We start from the raw sequence: 15,428 nt of genomic DNA, 5'->3' as shown, positions 1-15,428 counted from the left end.
CATAACCTCATATCCAAAAATGAATATAACAGGAAGCAATAATCACTATTCCTTAATATCTCTCAAAATCAATGGCCACAACTCCCCAATAAAAAGACATAGATTAACAAACTGTATATGCAACGAGGACCCTGCATTCTGCTGCCTACAGGAAACACACCTCAGAGACAAAGACAGACACTACCTCAGAGTGAAAGGCTGGAAAAAAACTTTCCAAGCAAATGGTCGGAAGAAGCAAGCTGGAATAGCCATTCTAATATCAAATAAAATCAATTTTCAACTAAAAGTCATCAAAAAAGATGAGGAAGGACACTTCATATTCATCAAAGGAAAAATCCACCAAGATGAACTCTCAATCCTAAATATCTATGCCCCAAATACAAGGGCACCTACATACATCAAAAAAACCTTACTAAAGCTCAAAACACACATTGCACCTCACACAATAATAGTAGGAGACTTCAACACCCCACTCTCATCAATGGACAGATCATGGAAACAGAAATTAAAGAGAGACGTAGATAGACTAAGAAAAGTCATGAGCCAAATGGACTTAACAGATATTTATAGAACATTCTACCCTAAAGCAAAAGGAGATACCTTCTTCTCAGCTCCTCATGGTACTTTCTCCAAAATTGACCATATAATTGGTCAAAAAACGGGCCTCAACAGGTACAGAAAGATAGAAATAATCCCATGCGTGCTATCGGACCACCACGGCCTAAAACTGGTCTTCAATAACAATAAGAGAAGAATGCCCACATATACGTGGAAATTGAACAATGCTCTACTCAATGATAACCTGGTCAAGGAAGAAATAAAGAAAGAAATTAAAAACTTTTTAGAATTTAATGAAAATGAAGATACAACATACTCAAACTTATGGGACACAATGAAAGCTGTGCTAAGAGGAAAACTCATAGCGCTGAGTGCCTGCAGAAAGAAACAGGAAAGAGCATATGTCAGTAGCTTGACAGCACACCTAAAAGATCTAGAACAAAAAGAAGCAAATACACCCAGGAGGAGTAGAAGGCAGGAAATAATCAAACTCAGAGCTGAAATCAACCAAGTAGAAACAAAAAGGACCATAGAAAGAATCAACAGAACCAAAAATTGGTTCTTTGAGAAAATCAACAAGATAGATAAACCCTTAGCCAGACTAACGCGAGGACACAGAGAGTATGTCCAAATTAACAAAATCAGAAATGAAAAGGGAGACGTAACTACAGATTCAGAGGAAATTCAAAAAATCATCAGATCTTACTATAAAAGCCTATATTCAACAAAACTGGAAAATCTGCAGGAAATGGACAATTTCCTAGAGAGATACCAGGTACCGAAGTTAAATAAGGAACAGATAAACCAGTTAAACAACCCCATAACTCCTAACGAAATAGAAGCAGTCATTAAAGGTCTCCCAACCAAAAAGTGCCCAGGTCCTGATGGGTTTAGTGCAGAATTCTATCAGACCTTCATAGAAGACCTCATACCAATATTATCCAAACTATTCCACAAAATTGAAACAGATGGAGCACTACCCAATTCCTTCTATGAAGCCACAATTACTCTTATAAATTAAACTACACAAAGACCCAACAAAGAAAGAGAACTTCAGACCAATTTCCCTTATGAATATCGATGCAAAAATACTAAATAAAATTCTGGCAAACCGAATCCAAGAGCACATCAAAACAATCATCCACCCTGATCAAGTAGGCTTCATCCCAGGTATGCAGGGATGGTTTAATATAAGGAAAACCATCAACGTGTTCCATTATATAAACAAACTGAAAGAACAAAACCACATGATCATTTCATTAGATGCTGAGAAACATTTGACAAAATTCAATACTTCTTCATGATAAAAGTCCTGGAAAGAATAGGAATTCAAGGCCCATACCTAAACATAGTAAAAGCCATATACAGCAAACCAGTTGCTAACATTAAACTAAATGGAGAGAAACTTGAAGCAATCCCACTAAAATCAGGGACTAGACAAGTCTGCCCACTCTCTCCCTACTTATTCAATATAGTTCTTGAAGTTCTAACCAGAGCAATCAGACAACAGAAGGAGGTCAAGTGGATACAGATAGGAAAAGAAGAAGTCAAAATATCACTATTTGCAGATGATATGATAGTTTATTTAAGTGATCCCAAAAGTTCCACCAGAGAACTATTAAGCTGACAAACAACTTTAGCAAAGTGGCTGGGTATAAAATCAACTCAAATAAATCAGTAGCCTTCCTCTACACAAAAGAGAAACAAGCCAAGAAAGAAATTAAGGAAACGACACCCTTCATAATAGACCCAAATAATATAAACTACCTCGGTGTTTCTTTAACCAATCCAGTAAAAGATCTGTACAATAAGAACTTCAAGATTCTGAAGAAAGAAATTGAAGAAGACCTCAGAAGATGGAAAGAACTCCCATGCTCATGGATTGGGAGGATTAATATAGTAAAAATGGCCATTTTACCAAAAGTTATCTACAGATTCAATGCAATCCCCATCAAAATACCAATCCAATTCTTCAAAGAGTTAGACAGAACAATTTGCAAATTCATCTGGAATAACAAAAAACCCAAGATAGCTAAAACTATCCTCAACAATAAAAGGACTTCAGGGGGAATCACTATCCCTGAACTCAAGCAGTATTACAGAGCAATCGTGATAAAAACTGCATGGTATTGGTACAGAGACAGACAGATAGACCAGTGGAACAGAATTGAAGACCCAGAAATGAACCCACACACCTATGGGCACTTGATGTTTGACAAAGGAGCCAAAACCATCCAATGGAAAAAAGATAGCATTTTCAGCAAATGGTGCTGGTTCAACTGGAGGTCAACATGCAGAAGAATGCAGATCGTTCCATGCTTATCACCCTGTATAAAGGTTAAGTCCAGGTGGATCAAGGACCTCCACATCAAACCAGACACACTCAAACTAATAGAAGAAAAACTAGGCAAGCATCTGGAACACGTGGGCACTGGAACAATTTTCCTGAACAAAACACCAATGGCTTATGCTCTAAGACCAAGAATCGACAAATGGGATCTCATAAAACTGCAAAACTTCTGTTAGGCAAAAGACACTGTGGTTAGGACAAAACGGCAACCAACAGATTGGGAAAAGATCTTTACCAATCCTACAACAGATAGAGGCCTTATAACCAAAATATAAAAGAACTCAAGAAGTTGGACCGCAGGGAGACAAATAACCCTATTAAAAAATGGGGTTCAGAGCTAAACAAAGAATTCACAGCTGAGGAATGCCGAATGGCTGAGCAACACCTAAAGACATGTTCAACATCTTTAGTCATAAGGGAAATGCAAATCAAAACAACCCTGAGATTTCACCTCACACCAGTGAGAATGGCTAAGATCAAAAACTCAGGTGACAGCAAATGCTGGCGAGGATGCTGAGAAAGAGGAACACGCCTCCATTGTTGGTGGGATTGCAGACTGGTACAACCATTCTGGAAATCAGTCTGGAGGTTCCTCAGAAAATTGGACATTGAACTACCTGAGGACCCAGCTATACCTCTCTTGGGCATATACCCAAAAGATGTCCCAACATATAAAAAAGACACGTGCTCCACTATGTTCATCGCAGCCTTATTTATAATAGCCAGAAGCTGGAAAGAACCCAGATGCCCTTCAACAGAGGTATGGATACAGATAATGTGGTACATCTACACAATGGAATATTACTCAGCTATCAAAAACAATGACTTTATGAAATTCGTAGGCAAATGGTTGGAACTGGAAAATATCATCCTGAGTGAGGTAACCCAATCACAGAAAAACACACATGGTATGCACTCATTGATAAGTGGCTATTAGCCCAAATGCTTGAATTATCCTAGATGCCTAGAACAAATGAAACTCAAGATGGATGATCAAAATGTGAATTCTTCACTCCTTCTTTAAAAGGGGAACAAGAATATCCTTGGCAGGGAATAGAGAGGTAGAGATTAAAACAGAGACTGAAGGAACACCCATTCAGAGCCTGCCCCACATGTGGCCCGTACATATACAGCCATCCAATTAGACAAGATTGATGAAGCAAAGAAGGGCAGGCTGACAGGAACCGGATGTAGATCTCTCCTGAGAGACACAGCCAGAATACAGCAAATACAGAGGCGAATGCCAGCAGCAAACCACTGAACTGAGAATAGGACCCCATTGAAGGAATCAGAGAAAGAACTGGAAGAGCTCGAAGGGGCTCGAGACCCCTCATGAACAACAATGCCAAGCAACCAGAGCTTCCAGGGACTAAGCCACTACCTAAAGACTATACATGGACTGACCCTGGACTCTGACCTCATAGGAAGCAGTGAATATCCTAGTAAGAGTACCAGTGGAAGGGGAAGCCCTGGGTCCTGCTAAGACTGAACCCCCAGTGAACTAGATTGTTGGGGGGAGGTTGGCAACGGGGGGAGGACGGGGAGGGGAACAACCATAAAGAAGGGGAGGGGGAGGGATTAGGGGAATGTTGGCCTGGAAACCAGGAAAGGGACTAACACTCGAAATGTAAATAAGAAATACTCAAGTTAATAATAATAAAAAAAAGAAATACCCAATTTAATAAAGATGGAGAAAAAATGTATGTCAGAGAATGGGACTTAGTTGTAGAATAATGCTCTTATTTCTGAGGGGGTGGAAGTGGTAAAATGATGTTTTAAAATTAAATTTATTTCTTCCTTTATAATTTTATGTACAGATTTTCTTGGACCCAAACCTCCTTGCACCCACTATCCTCTTCTACTCACGCCAAATCTCTTTTTTATTCTAACTTTCTCTCTGAATTTCAGAGGAGTGTACGTGTGTGTGTGTGTGTGTGTGTGTGTGTGTGTGTGTTTGTGTCTGTCTGTCTGCCTAACCATGTTCATTATGGTTGTCTGAATGAACATGAGAGGGGTTATTTGCTTAAATGGGGACGGTAAACCAGTACTTACACTATTAAGGAACGTGACATTTTCTCCCCTCAACCTTGAATTGCTCCTCTGGAAGAAGAAACAATTGTTACCTGAGTTAAGTCTAAAATCTGAAGCTGATGTATTCCTTATAACGTTTTGTGCGACAATATCCTGTCCAATAAAATGTGCTTTAAGAGTTTATTGATTATGGTTTGTAGATTACCGCAAGACTTAATTATAAATGGAACTGTTATATAATTTTATGTCCAAGGCAGCCGACACCTTCAGTTCCTGTCTTATTTTATGCCTAAGCCATGCACTTTGGAGCGGAGTTAGGAGAGCCAGGCTTCTACACTGCACTGAAAGAGCTCTGCTGGCAAGTCACATCCTCACACGTCCTCTGTCCTTTTCTATTTCTTAAATATCGTTGTGAAGATAAGGAAACCTCACCATGTATAATAATTTGAGTCAGCTTTCTCTCCCTCCTTCACTTTTCTGCCATTATTAGGAAATTATGCATCCTTTAAGCCATGTACTTGAAATTGAATCTGATCTGATGCTGACTCAGTTTTCAAAAGTGCGTTGAAAACAGTCTCTGTCCATGCCCACATTTATTCATGTTCCTCCTTATTCAGGCAGTTACTTGTTTATAAAGGTAATGTTTGTAGTAAAAAAATAATTGTTTATTGTAGTTGTGTTTGTGTGTGTATGAATAATGGCGATTCTGCCAACCTCTGCCAGGGAGCAGTGTTCTGCAGGAAAGTATGACTGCAAAGTGCTAGCCTACAGCTTAATCCAATCCCCCTCACAATACTCTTTCGAATGTGGTGACTTGGGAATATTTAGGGAACAGGATGAGGAATTTCACCATATTCTCCACACAACTGACACAGTTTCACAGTGTTCAATAGCACTTTAACAGATAGGTAAAGAAATGGATAAATAATATTCATGCATGTAAGATGATACACCTGCGTTGGATTAAGCTAGGATCCAAGTTTCTAAAACCTCAATGTACTGGCTTCTCTTTGTACCACATATAAATGCTGTGGAATTTATAATCCTTCTTATTAAATAGTTGAAAATGACGTAAAATTAGGTAAGGAAAATGTGTCATGTGAAAAGCTAAATTTTACTTTAATAAAAGTTGAAAGATTGAGTTTTTTATTTCCAGGATTATAAAGGTGGAGATGAAATGAAGAGCCCCCATGCAGACCTTGACCAAGCATGAGGTCAAGAACATGACTAATATGAATTGTTGTAGTCATTATAAGTTGCTAGGCAACAGAATATATGCAGACATAGCACATGTGGGTAAGAATTTATAAAATTTACATAAATTTGTTGACCCATTTGTTTAAAAGGAATTTTAGGAATTTATTTATTATGCTTAAAAAGAAAAACATAATTATAAACAATAAAATTACTATTAAATATATTCATATATTTCGAACAAGGTGATAAACATCTCTAATTCTAGCACTTGTGAGATAGCAGAAGGAATGAGAGATTTCAGATCATCGGCAGGTACATTTCAAGTTTAAGGCAGTCATGGACTAAATGAGACTGTCTCAAATGAAATAAAACAACAGATGTATATATCTTATATATATATATATATATATGAACATGTACATACTATACACACATATGTAGTAGTATGTACATGTTCCGGTATATGTTAAATGTATATGCTGTTGTGTGTGTATGTATATGTTCATGTATATATATATATAGGCTGAAAGCTGATGTCAGATATATTCCATAACTGTCCATCTTATTTAATTTGAAAAAAGTCTCTACTGAACTGGAAGGAGACCAATTGCTTAGTTTGGTTGATCAGCTAGTTTCGGGAATCCTCCTCCTTCCAACTCTCCATCATTAGGTTTGCAGTCATACCTTCTATGTCTATGCTGTTGCATGGTTGTGAAGCATTCAAATGCTAGTTGCCATTCCTGTGCTATGTCTTAGTTTGATTCCTATTCCTGTGATAAACTCTATGATGTTTTGGGTAGGAGCAAGTTTACTTGGCTTGTATTTCTACTCTAGTTGAAGGAATTCAGGGAAGGAATTCAACAGGAATGCAGAGGCAGGAACTGAAGCAGAGACTGGGGAGAGCTGCCTGCTGGCTTAGATTTTATTGTGAAACTCAAGACCACCTGCCCAATTATGGCACCACACACAGTAGTCTCAGCCACTCACCTGCAATAATCAATCAGTCAATCAATTAAGCAATAAAAATGTGCCATAGACTTGCCTACAGGTCAGTCGGATAGACACATTTTTCTCAACTGAAGTTTCCTTTTTCTAGGTAATGAACTCTAGTCTGTGTCAAGTTGTCAATCTAATCAGCATATCAGTGAGCCCTCTTGTAACTGAGTTATCTCTCTATTCCCTTACTTACTTATTTGACCTGTTGCTTAGTCCTACTTTAGAGGTTGACTTAAACACAAAAGGATGGGGGATTTATAATCCCCAAATAACAATTGTATCTTTGAGCAGCATGTTGTGTAAATGACTTGATGAGATGGGATACTTTTGTGTGAATAACAGGCTCTAGCCTAAGAAAAAAGAGATGGATACTCATTATCTGGGTTACAGCCAAGTCATACACACTAGTTATGAAGCAAAGACTGCTTGCTCATAGAAATTTGCATTTGCTGGACCATAAATCTTCAGACTACAGTTCATGTAAGGACAAAAGCAAGGTCTAGTATTTTTTTAAAAATGCTTTCTGAGCCCATCTTCAAAGATTCTGACTTAATAGACCAAGATAATGGATTAAAAGTAGGGAGTTTTTAGAAGATCTAAGTTGTCTTTGAAGTCAAATTTAAGACCCACAGTTTTATTTATTCATTTTAAATCTCCATCTCAGCTTTACCTTCTACTCTCCTCCCAGTCCCACTCTCACATTTGCATACTCCGGGGAGAAGGGGAGCCTCCTATGGGTTCCAACTTGCCCTGGCACATCAAGTCACAGCAGAACTAAGCACATCGTCTCACACTGAGGCCAGATAAAGTAGCCCAGCTACGAGAAGATGATCCAAAGGCAGGTCACAGAGTCTGAAACAGCCGATTCCAATTGTTAGGAGCCCCAAATAAAGGTAAAGCTACACATCTACTACAAATGTGTAAGAGCCTAGAAACAGCCCATGCATCAGTTGCTGGTTTAATCTCTATGAATCCACAAGGGCCCAGGTTAATTGTCTCTGTAGGTCTTCTTGTGATGTCTTTGACTCCTTTGGTTCCCTCAATCCTCCTCCCAACTCTCCCATAAGTCTCCCTGAGTTCTGCCTACTGTTTGGTTGTGGGTCTCTGCATCTGTTTCCACTAGCTGCATGAAGGCTCTGCATGAAGACAGTAATGATAGGCTTCTGTCTAAAGCATAGCAGAATATCGTTAAGAGTGTCAATGGTTGGCTCTCTCCCATGGCATGGGTCTCAATTTGGCCGGTCATTAGCTAGCCGTTCACTCAGTCTCTAGTCCATCTTTATTCCTGCATATCTTGTATAGGACACATTTTGGGTTGAAGGTTTTGTGGCGATATTGGTGACTCCCTATTTCCACTGGAAGTCCTTCCTGGCTATAGGAGGTAGCTACTTCAGGTTTGATATCTCCAGCTGCCAAGAACCTCAGCCAGGCCACCCTCAGATACTCCTGGAGCCTCCTGCATCCCAGGTCTCAGCTCTGTTCTAGAAATTCACCCCCACTTATTTCTGTTCTGTCTTCTAGCTCTTTTACCCTTGTCCCCTGTTCTTCCCACACCTGATCTCCACCCCTGTTACTCCCTCCCTAACATATCTCTCACCCAGTTCCCTCGCTCCATCCACTCCATTCTGAGTGAGATTCAAGCATCCACTCTTGAGTCCTCCCTGTTTTAACTGTTTTATGTCTGTGGATTGCAGCATGGTTATCATGAACTTTATGGCTAATATCCACTTATAACATGAAAATAACATGTATGCATTTCTGGGAATGGGTCACCACTCTCAGGATATTCCATTCCATTTGCCTGAACGACTAACGACTTTGAACATTTCTTTAAGTGTTTATTGATCATTAGAGATTCCTTTGCTGAGAATTCTTGGTTTATTTCTCTACTCCATTTTTAATTGTGTAATTTGGTTTGTTGCTGTCTAATTTCTTGAGTTCTTTCTATATTTTGGATATTACAGTTGGTGAAAATCTTTTTCCATTAGGTAGACTGCCATTTTATCCTAGGCCTTACAGAAGATTTCAGGTTCATGAGGTCCCATTTATTGATTATTGATCTTAGTGCCTGAGCTATTTCTGTTCTGTTCATGAAGTTGTCTCCTGTAATAATGTGTTCAAGGCAGTTCCTCACTTTCTCTTCTATTAGATTTAGTATAACTAGTTTTCTATTGAAGTACTTGATCTACTTGGACTTGAGTTTTGTACAGGGTGACAAATATGCATCTATTTGCATTCTTCCATATATTGACATCCAGTCAGACCAGAACCATTTGTTAAAGACGTTACCTTTTTCATTGTATGGTTTTGACTTCTTTGTCAAGTATCGTTTTTCCATAGATGCGTGTGTTTATTTCTTGGTCTTTAATTCTATTTCATTGACCAACTGGTCTGTTTTGATGTCACCACATGGTTGTTACTACTATTACAGCTTGAAATCAGAGATTTTGACATCTCTAGAAGTTCATTTATTGATTGCTTTAGCTATACTCGTTTTCTTGGGATTTTTTTTTTGTTTTTGTTTTTTGGTTTGTTTGTTTTTTGTTCTTTTGTTTCTTTTGTTCTTTTAAGATTAAAATCCATTTGTATAGAAAATAATAGTGTTGGGGAAATTACAGAATGTAAGGGAGTTCACATGCTATCAGGTTCTTGCATGTTGCTGGCAGTTTATCTCTGTTGTTGCGGATTTCCAGCAGAGAGGTAACATGAAAAAACTAAAAATGGAAGTAGACTTTGTAGAACAAAACAAAATTTACAATATGTTGGGATGCATTATTATTTATTTTTTTACATCTCAATATCCCACTCTCCTTTCCTTCCAGTACCCTTCACATAGTTCCATTCTCCATGCCTCCCTTCCCTTCTCTGAGATGGGGAAGGCCTTGTGAGATGTTGGAACATCATTTTGTTATATGTCCAGGAGTGATATAGCTGGGTCTTGAGGTAGAAATATTCCAAATGTTCTGACAAATTGATTTCCAGAGTGGCTGTTCAAGTTTACACTTCCACTAGCAATGAAAAAGTATTCTGCTAGCTCAACATCCTTACCAGCATGTGCTGTCCATTGACTTTTTGATCTTACCCATTCTGATAGATGTAAGGTGGAACCTACGTCATTTTGATTTGCATTTCCATGATGACAAAGGATGTTTCTTTAAGTGTTTCTTGGCCATTTGAAATTCCTTCTGTCAAGAACTCTCTGTTTAGCTTTATACCACATTTTATTTTTCTGTTTTTTTCTTTTTTCCTTTATTAACTTGAGTATTTCTTATTTACATTTCGAATGTTATTCTCTTTCCCGGTTTCTGGGCCAACATCCCCTTCTATATGGGTGTTCTCCTCCCCATCCTCCCCCCATTACCGCCCTCCCCCCAACAATCACGTTCACTGGGGGTTCAGTCTTAGCTATATCACATTTTAAAAACTGGGTTCTTTGGATCATTGGTGTCTAACTTCTTGAGTTCTTCATATATTTTGGTTAGCTGTCAGATATAGAGTTGGAGAAGATATTTTTCCCATTCTGTAGGCTGACATTTTCTCCTTTTGACAGTGTCCTTTGCCTTATAGAAACTTTTCAGTTTTATGAGGTCTTACTCATTGTTGTTCTTAGTGTCTGAGCCATTGGTGTTCTGTTCAGGAAGTTGTCTCCTGTATCAATGAGTTAAAGGATACTTCCCAAGTTTCTTCTATTAAATTTATTATATCTGGCTTTATATTGAGGCCTTTTGGGCTCAAGTTTTGGGTAGCGTGATGCATTTGGATCTATTCTATATGTAGGCATCCAGTTAGAGTAGCACCATTTGTTGAAGATGCTTTTCTTTTATCTATTTTATGGTTTTGATTTCTCTGTCAAAGATCAAGTGTTGGGAGGTGTGTGGATTCATTTTTGTGCCTTAGATTTCTTTTTAGTTTCCAATGTGTTTCCCTTCAATCTCCATTAGTTGTCCTATTGCTCTGGCTAGAACTTCAAGTACTGTATTGAAGAGATAGGGAGAGAGTGGGGCAGCCTTAACTTGTCACTAAATTTTGTCACTATTTTTAGTGGAATAACTTTCAGTTTCTCTCCATTTAATTTGATGTTGTGTATTGGCTTGGTGTATAATGGATTTATTGCATTTAGGCACCTGCTTTGTATCCCTGATCTTGCAAAAAAAATTTTAACATGAAGGGGTGTTGGATTTTGTCAAAGCCTTTCAGCATCTAATGAAATGATTATGTGTTTTTTCTTTTAATTTTTTTGAATTTTTCTTCTACTTTTAATGTCTCTACCTGTTCAAATATATTTCCTTTATTTCTTTAATGACTTTATTAATTTACTCATCAAAGACCTATATCATCTTTAAAAGATAGGATTTAAGGTCATCTTCTTGTGCTTCAGTTTCATTTGAATATCCAGGGCTTGCTGTAGCAGAACAGCTCAGCTCTGATTATGTCATATTGCCCAGGTTCTTGATGACTGTGTTTTTATGTTGTCCTTTGGGCATCTTGTTTTCCCTGGTGTTTTCTGCAAGACCCTGATGACTTGGGGTCCCACAAGTGTATTCAGGACCTAATGGCAAGGCTAGAGTCAGACAATGGAGGTCATGTAAATCCTATGCAATTTACTTCTGTGGTCTGTGTCCCAAGTGGACCAGACTGGGTGGGTTGGGTCCTATAGATTAGAATTCTGCAATATTCTGCATGACTATCACAGGGCTAAAATCTAGATGTTGGCAAGGCTATGTCCCTTCTGAGGCTCTGGTGAAAACTCATTCCCTTCCTTATCAGCCCTTTTCTCTGCTTTTATTTTACTATTATTTATCATCATAGCCAGCAACATTAGAAAAAAAGGCTTTACATTACATTGCTGGGTTTTTTCTTTGCTTTCTCCTTCAATATTAAAAAACATATTTATTTAGTCTCTTCCAAACAATTCATTTAGTATTTCAATCTAAGGTTCTTAAAGATTATTTTAATGGTTTATTTTATTTAATTATATATATAATTTCCTTGTATGAATTTATGTATGTTATGTATATTCTGGTGACCTCTGCATAGGAGTGCCCGATACTAAAGTTACAGGTAATTTAACAGCCAGTAGTGAATTCAACTGGGTCCTCTGGAAGAGCAACAATGCTCTTAATCATTGACCCAACTCTCTATAGAGACATAAATCTTAAAATATTTTGTTGTTGTATTTTCTATTAAAAATTGAAAAATTTTTCATACACTTTATTCTGATGATGGTACCCCATCTTTCAGCTCCTTCCTATCTCCCCAACCACCCAAACCAACACTCTTTCTTGCTCTCTCATTAGAAAACAAATAGATATCTAAAAAATGAAGAAAAATATTAAAATAAGACAAAATAAAAACAAACCAACCTGAATAGGATAAAACAAAAAAAGAAAAGAACAGAAAAAGAATGTTCCCCCCACAAAAAGTACAAAACCACTTAATAATACAGAGACTAATACATTGGCAAACACAAAAATCCCATTAAAACACAAAATCAGAAACCAGAATATACAAGCAAAAGATTACCTCTTGGGTAAGACAAAACAGAAATAACAAACAAAGTAAAACAAACAAAACAAAAGAAAAAACCCCCAAAAACAAAAACAAAAACTTAGACAAGGTACTATGAGCCAAACAAACAAACAAACAAACAAAATTCAAAATAAAAAAACCAAACAAACAGAAAAAAATCCCTCCAAAAATACTACTCAGTTTATTTATTGTTGAGTCATCTAGTATTGTGTATCAGGTTTGGCCTTAAGAGTGCCAGCGAGACCATGTTGGAGAACACTGCTTTTTCATTTGTGAGTGGTTTGTTAGAGATAGTTTCTGTGTTTGGGAGGGAAACTTATGTGTACTTCTACTCTCAGCACTGGGAATTCATCAGGTCCAGACCTGTGCAGAACCTGTGCATACTTCCACAGCCTGTGTGTTCCTATATCAGTTCTGCTGTATCCAGAAGGCCTTGTTTCTTCAGTGTTCTTCATCCCCCTTGGCTCTTACAATTTTTCATCTCCTATTCTGCCCTATTATTAGAACTATGAGAGGAGAGACTTGATGGAGACATCCCATTTAGGAGTAAATGGTCCATGGTCTCTCAGTCACATTTTACATCTTTGTTTTCCATATTTACTATTATTTATTATTCAATCTACTGCAGGAGGAAACTTCTCTGTTGATGATTGAGTGAGGCAGGGATCCACGAGTATAGCAAAATGTTCATTTGTTGCTACATTCCTTTAATAGAACACCGGTATTTTATTTTTCCTATAGGTCTATCTCTGGCCTATCTAATCTCAGGATCTTGGCTACCCAAACGGTGTTAAGGATAAGTTCTATCTCATGGAGTAGGCTTTAAATCTAAGCATGTTTTGGTTGGTTACTCTTACAATATTTGTGCCATTACTGCATAAGCACATCTTCATATAATTCACCATTATAGATCAGAGAGGATTTGTACCTGGGTTGGTGTTGACCCATCTCCTTTGGTAGGATTTGTATTACCTCCCACTACTTTGAACACTAGCCAATAAAGGGTGAAGACTGTAGGTAGGCACCAGTTCAGCTTCTCAGTGTGCAACAAATGATTTATGTGTTGTCTTAAGCAATAGGGCCTTTTGCTACATACACTATTAGTAATAACCAAAAACTGAGAACAAACTAGATGTACATCGTGAATGAATGGATAAAGAAGATGTAGCACATTTACACTATAGAATATTACTCAACAATTGAAGAACTGAAATCATGAAATTTACAGATAATTGCATGTAACTTGAAAAATAAGGTCATTCTGAATGAAGTAACCCAGACCTAAAGAGACAGATATGGTATGTATTTTGTTCTATATAGATATGAATGTTAAGTTTTCAATGAGCAAGCTACAATCCCTATAACCACAGAGGTTATGTGTAAAGAAGGAACTATGATGGAGTGATTGAATTCCCGCAGTAAAGGGAAGTAAAATAGATAGTTTGGATTGATAGGGGGGATGGAACAGAATGATAAAACAGGGAGGAGAAGAGAAAATGTATATTATGGAGGCAATGTGGTGAGACATATCTGAAACTAAGAGCCATTTCAAGGTTGTAAAAGAAACCCAATATGGTAGAAACTTCCTAAATATATACATGAAGGTGATGTCAACTGGATCATCAATATTAGGGAAGATGGAGCCCCAGATGAACATATTTTGTCAGCAGATGAAAGTTCTAGTTCTGGTACAGAGTCATAACTTTTTGAATTGCTGGCAAAAGGGATTCCATGGGAACCATCAATTAACCCAGGCTATTGTCAAGACTTTTGGTTACTTTCCAATCGTAAAATTCTTAACTGAACCATAGTTGAAACATACCTTTTGACTTGTAAGATGACATATTCATAGGTTCCTGGGTTTATAAATGGGAATTTTTAGGGAAGCTTTGCTTGACCTACTCCAAGCCTATCCTAAACTTATATTCTGGTCCCAGAGACTGGGAGAACACTCAATACTTTCACTAGAGAAACTTACATGTTTGAGGGTTAATTGAAACACAAAACAGGAGTGTCCTAGTAGAACTCACCGTCCTGTAGAGGCAACAAGCAGGATCAAGAGAGAAATGGAAAGATACACCATGAACCTGTTGTTAACATGTTTATTTGATTTTTCCTTGTTATCACCTGTCATCCAGGTTTTGAGACTCTGGGATATTCAACACCAGCTGTCCATTCAAAGGATAGCTTGTTCTTTCCCCAAAAGTCAGGACTTCAGGTGCCTTTTCCACTTTGATGAAACCCATGGACGACTTTTTATCTCCTTCAATAATCAGCTTGCCTTGCTGGCCATAAAAAATGAAGCCAGCAAGAGGGTGAAGAGCCATTTGAAGGCAGTCAGTTGTGTCCTTTACAATTCGCACCTGAAACAGGTAAAGACGCTTTCTTCTCTGCTGCTCTCCCGACGATTCCCCACAGTCAGTGGTGCCTTTCCCCAGCTCGACCGCAAACAAAACCAAAGGCAGTAGCCTCCTGTTAGAAACAGAAATCTCCTCGATCCAGAGTAAGGATCACACTGATCAATAGCTACCACAAGGATAAATATTTAGATCGTAGTTAGGTATTATGTTGGTTTAGTAGAGTGATGGATGTAGGTTCTTCCGTCCTTTACTGAACAAGAGCAAGAAGAATAGACAGGCCAACATGTGGGAAAGACCACAGGACCCTACACAAAGAGCTGCAGGCAACTAAGGAATTCTGAGAGCGAGAGAAATAGTCTTCCCTAGAGAAGAGCATGCATTTGGTTACCCAATATGAAATGGTCAGC

The 15,428-nt window shown here is 38.0% G+C and overlaps 1 protein-coding gene across 2 annotated transcripts in view; it reads left to right on the top strand.

Moving 5' to 3' along the window:
• The window catches only part of Wdr49 (WD repeat domain 49), a 214,088-nt gene that overhangs the window by 95,427 nt on the left and 103,233 nt on the right, over positions 1–15,428 (top strand). For both annotated transcript variants that reach the window (XM_039103711.2, XM_039103712.2), the window contains exon 8: positions 14,800–15,033. In XM_039103711.2, the coding sequence (XP_038959639.1) occupies positions 14,800–15,033 (234 nt within the window). The remainder of the gene's footprint in view (positions 1–14,799; positions 15,034–15,428) is intronic.

The sequence above is a fragment of the Rattus norvegicus genome, chromosome 2 (assembly GCF_036323735.1).
Source record: "Rattus norvegicus strain BN/NHsdMcwi chromosome 2, GRCr8, whole genome shotgun sequence".
NCBI classification, from domain to species: domain Eukaryota; kingdom Metazoa; phylum Chordata; class Mammalia; order Rodentia; family Muridae; genus Rattus; species Rattus norvegicus.
Note: the sequence above shows the minus strand (reverse complement) of the source record. Positions and strands in the feature narration are given on the sequence as shown.